This window comes from Kockovaella imperatae (assembly GCF_002102565.1).
Source record: "Kockovaella imperatae strain NRRL Y-17943 chromosome Unknown BD324scaffold_23, whole genome shotgun sequence".
Lineage (NCBI taxonomy): Eukaryota > Fungi > Basidiomycota > Tremellomycetes > Tremellales > Cuniculitremaceae > Kockovaella > Kockovaella imperatae.
The window spans coordinates 48,990-53,591 of NW_019028963.1; the positions used below are offsets into that span (position 1 = coordinate 48,990).

The 4,602-nt window shown below is 49.0% G+C and overlaps 1 protein-coding gene across 1 annotated transcript; it reads right to left on the bottom strand.

Annotated features, from left to right (window-relative positions):
* Nucleotides 1-3,480: 3,480 nt before the first annotated feature.
* On the bottom strand, nt 3,481-4,389 carry BD324DRAFT_654210 (hypothetical protein; the record flags this gene model as incomplete). The annotated part of the gene is made up of 3 exons (XM_022018768.1): nt 3,481-3,660; nt 3,698-3,872; nt 3,911-4,389. 3 exons carry the CDS (start codon nt 4,387-4,389, stop codon nt 3,481-3,483), a joined length of 834 nt encoding a protein of 277 aa, XP_021867714.1.
* Between the last annotated feature and the right edge of the window lie 213 nt (nt 4,390-4,602).

The window sequence follows — 4,602 nt, forward strand, 5'->3', positions numbered from 1 at the left end:
CTGATCTTCTTCCAAGAATCCTGTTGCCCCTTTCGAAATGTCCATTTCTCAATTCCCAAGACGTAACGTCAGTGCTGAGGCATACCTGTAACCTTACCAAAAATATACACATAGTGCAGCACATTATGTATTAAGTGATGGATGACATTACTTGACCTTACCAAAAATATACACATATTAGTGCAGCACACTATGTATTGGGTGATGACATTACTTGATCTTGCTACCTCCAATCCGACAGCAATCAGTCATGGTAGTATTCGATCTCAAAGAAACTGCAGATCTGTCGACTCCAAGTTTTGGCAAAAGACCTCGTCCAAAAACCATGATGTCGGTAAAAGTGAACAAAGTACAGCACGTTATGGTGAACGTCTCATCCCGCGAGCGAAGTGGGGGTCAGTATCGCCGAAGTGTCAGCTTCTTGCTAGAGTGTCAGCTTTTTGCAGAAAACTAAGAAGCGTGATGTCTCAGCCAAGAGAAGCTATCGGTGCTTCGATGGACTGAGTGAGTGGTCAAAATAGCAGAATTGATATGTCAGAGAAATGGGAATTATCACTCGACTGATGGTCCTGGGTTTTATATCTGGATCTCACAGAGTCTGACTGTATTCCTCACCGAAGTATCAGCGAGCCATCCAGTGTTCCGTGCATCCATCGGATCGAGAAGATAGAAGGGACATACTAAACAATATTAGAAATGATAAGTGATCACGCGATGCAATTTCTGCAATCGACTCTCACCTTCCAGCATCCTGCATCGCGCAGACAAGGCGGCCACCGATGTCTCGCACAATGGAAAAGTCTGACGAACTCCTTTGCGGAAATTTGTGCAAAAGGGTCAGGAACTCCGCAATTTTTTGCAAAAGGGTTAGGGATTTTGCAATTTTTGCAAAAGGGTTAGGAAGTTTTGCAAAAGGGTTAAGGATTTTTGCACAAGGGTTAGGATTTTTGCAAATTTTGCAAAAGGGTTACAGCAATCTTTCTCTGCAAAACGGCTCACAGAGCAATTTTTGCCGCTTTGCGCTCCCACCGACGATTATCTATCTAGTGTGGCACTGTCATCCTTGAGCAATTGGACGTAGTAGACCGATCAGGGTATGTATGTGATCGATCCATCGCAAGCACAGGGTGTGCCGTACTGTGCAAGTGACGTCCCACACTTTATGAGCAATAGGTAATGTGGGCCTCTTCGCTGCATTGCGCGCTGCATTGCGAGAGACGTGCGGCACATTAGATGCAAAGCTCAGAGTATGTATCCGACAGGCATTTTTGAACCACTGTACCCTACGTCGAATAATTTGTGTGTCCGAACAGCGCAGCACACTTTATGGTTTCATTGGATATGGTTCTTCATTCCAAATTGTTGTCCCATGGTAACTCGAGGTCAGGCCCGGATTCGCTAAGAAGATCCGATAAGCGGCGATCCGACCGAACGCATCTTATTGCGCTAGAGTCGAAAAGCTTTCAGATCGAATCTCTTGAGTCACAATCTCATCTAAGATCAAGAGAATACAATTGTGGTGTTGGTCCATCCGGCATCTGATTACAGCGGTGGAGAGCCTCGCTCGAGGAGAATCGTTCGATGAGCGGAAATTGTCAGTGCAAGTTACAGTATCGGGCGTAAGATGCGGTGAAGATCGCAGAAATGACGGCGAGATAGGCGCCATATATATACTTCATTTGAGGGGAGCATGTAGCTCTGTCCAGCATGATCGGACATTTCAGTCCAAGCACACTGTCCTTGGCCCCTGGGGGGTCGTAGTATTCGCGATGCAACAACTCAGAGGAAGTGCATGTGTCGAGGCGTTGACGTGCAGTATAAAGTGTCACTCTATACAAGCAATTCATCGCGACATGACTCGCTCCATCTTACAATATCTTCGTACAAGGTTCAAAGTATTCAAGCATGCGACTCAAGTGCTTTGGATACCGGCATCATCGGCAGAAACAGAGAGAGAGAGAGAGATATATCTAGGTATGCACAACAAGACATTTTGGGCTGGAAGAATGAGCATCTACTCGTAGCTTCGCAGGCTGTCGTTCTGAGGTAGTAAGAAGGAAAGAATCTTCGTCGACATCACGGGAGTCATTCGATCAGAAGACGTTGAACGAGGTGCAACACTGCCCCGGATCCGCTAAGAGAAGGCGTTCATGTGAGATTGTCGAGATAAGAGATGCCCAGCTTCTGAAGAGGAGTCGGCGCAGTACCAGGACACATCATTAGGGGCGACATCAGAAGAGTCAGAAGCAGCGAGAGAGACATGCAGAGGTTCATTCACAGGGGTATCCCGAGGGTTAGATTGGCCAGAGCCGGAGTAATTGTTACTGTACTGTACTAGCAGAAGGTCGTAATCGGTCAGCCCGTGATGATGATCCTCTCCAGATATGACTGCACCCCCAATAGACCTCAATCAGGCAATGACAGACATTTCTCATGCTATTGCTTGTCGATGATGCCATGAGCAACTTCATTGAAGCTCGGCTGTCCCTATCATGGTTGAAAGCATCGGATGGTCCTGTAGGAGCATGAGCGCCATACTAGTATGCTGCATTAGTTCATGGGATCAAATGTTCGGTTTAACAATGCTTGCTTGATTTGTACCAGCATCAGTGTGCCATTTGTGCGGATAGCGACTGAGTGTTCAACGAACAGACACAGTGGCCGTATCGGTTCTGCGGCCTTTCGTGTGGACCGCGGAGTCATGGCGCGGAGCTGCACTGGTCAGGAATGACGCACTATGAGAGAACGCGCGACGCACCAGACCGGGGATCCCTTCGCTGAAGAGGTCGTTGAGACTGTTCCGCGAGCGCCCAGCGCTTGTCGAGGGTGAACCGGACCTTGATGCCGGTGACGATAAATGGTCGGCACCAGCACGGTTGGACGTGAAATATGAGCGGGGCGTGGGATAGGCCAGAACCATAAGAGGGAAGCAACATCTGAGCAGTCGACGGTTCAGCGGGAACCAAGCTCAGACCGGAGAAGACTCACGTTTGATCGCACTCCTTACCTCGACCTGCTAGCGTTATTTGCCTTGACGATCGTCCGATCGTCTGGTGACATCGAATCACACGATGCCGTCTCCTGCCTTGCCGTCAGCCGATAGGAGGGACACCAGTGGTTTCGAACATGTAAAATCCATCGATCCATTGACAAAGCGCAGAAGAGAAGAGCTTCTGAGGGGTAGCGAACCGAAGTACTGCATTACAGTTGCTGGAGAGGCTCGTATGCTTGGACCAGTGTATAGCGTTTGAACTGATTGGCCTTGTGATAATGCGAAGGTACTTCGTCACTCGGATCGATAAAAGAGTTCATTTGTGGATCGTCGATCCAGTCGATTTTCGAAGCATCTTATGACATGACGCAACATGACGGGCGGGCTAGGTGGGTCAGACAGATTTCGAGATCAGAGACAGCGCTCTCCCGAGGAGCACAAATGACCTCTGTGTCACTCTTGGCTGCATTAGAAGACAGCTCATCGATTCAGCCGTGCTCTTCAATATCGTTCAGCCTCAACCACTGTTGCTGAGCCCATCCAGCAGGAAATGAGTGCGGTATCCGAATGCAAGTACCGTCCTTGTCCCACCAGATCGTTTCCTCGAGACGGATAGGATGCGTAGAATCGACCATGGGTCGAGCATAGATGTCAATGTCGGGCCAGGTCTGCAACTCATCAGCAGGCAAAGTCATAAACACCCACCTCCTCATGGTCACCCCGGTCGAAAGAAAGGTGGAACCTGCATGGTGTATTTTGGGCTATACATCCCAGACAGGTGATTGAGACTGCGCCTTGCTCAAGACCGATGGGAGGACCAGTTGAGCCGATGAGACACGCCATGCCAGAGGAGCTGCAAGCACAGCACTGAATGCGAGGCCTGACGGAACATCAGCAGGATAGGTCTCAGAAACTCACTGCCAAATGAACGCGGGGCAGACCGCCTTGCTCCCTAGATCATTCATCAACTCATTCATGTCGTCTCCAGACATGTCGAGCCTCCAGTTCATAATCCTTCTGATAGAATTAGCACCGTTTTGCTTCGCACCAAGTGCCCATCGATGCAGGGTCTTAACTTGAGAGTCGAGTTTCAGTACAGGGAGGGATCGCAACAAGAAGGGGTACAGACGTGCGTTGTCCGGTAGCACGGTTGGACAGCACAGAGTAATGGGTAGAACAAGTCGCGGCATGCCATGACCCATTCGGATGAGCCTCAATGCGTGCTGTTGATTTTGTGGAAGAGAATAGCTCGTGAACGACCGTTCAATCGGCAAGCATCTTCTCAATTTGTTCTCGGAGAGGATGACATCGGTCTTGAAGTCTGAGACTTGATTGCCTTTACGCTCACGGTCACCTGTTAATGGTCTCAACTTGCGAGCACGGTAGGGCGAGGACATGGGGACAAGAGGATAAGGAGAAGAGGAGAAGAAAATGGGAGAAATAGAATGCGGTGACGTCGGCGATTTTAGTGACGTGGTATATACAGTTTTTCGGCTTTAATCGGAATTGCCTGAGGTTCAAAAGGTATCACTAAGCACGCATTACCATGCGCGACACGTATCAATACTGCATCAACAACCCCTCATGAGAGGATCAGAGGCCAATAACTG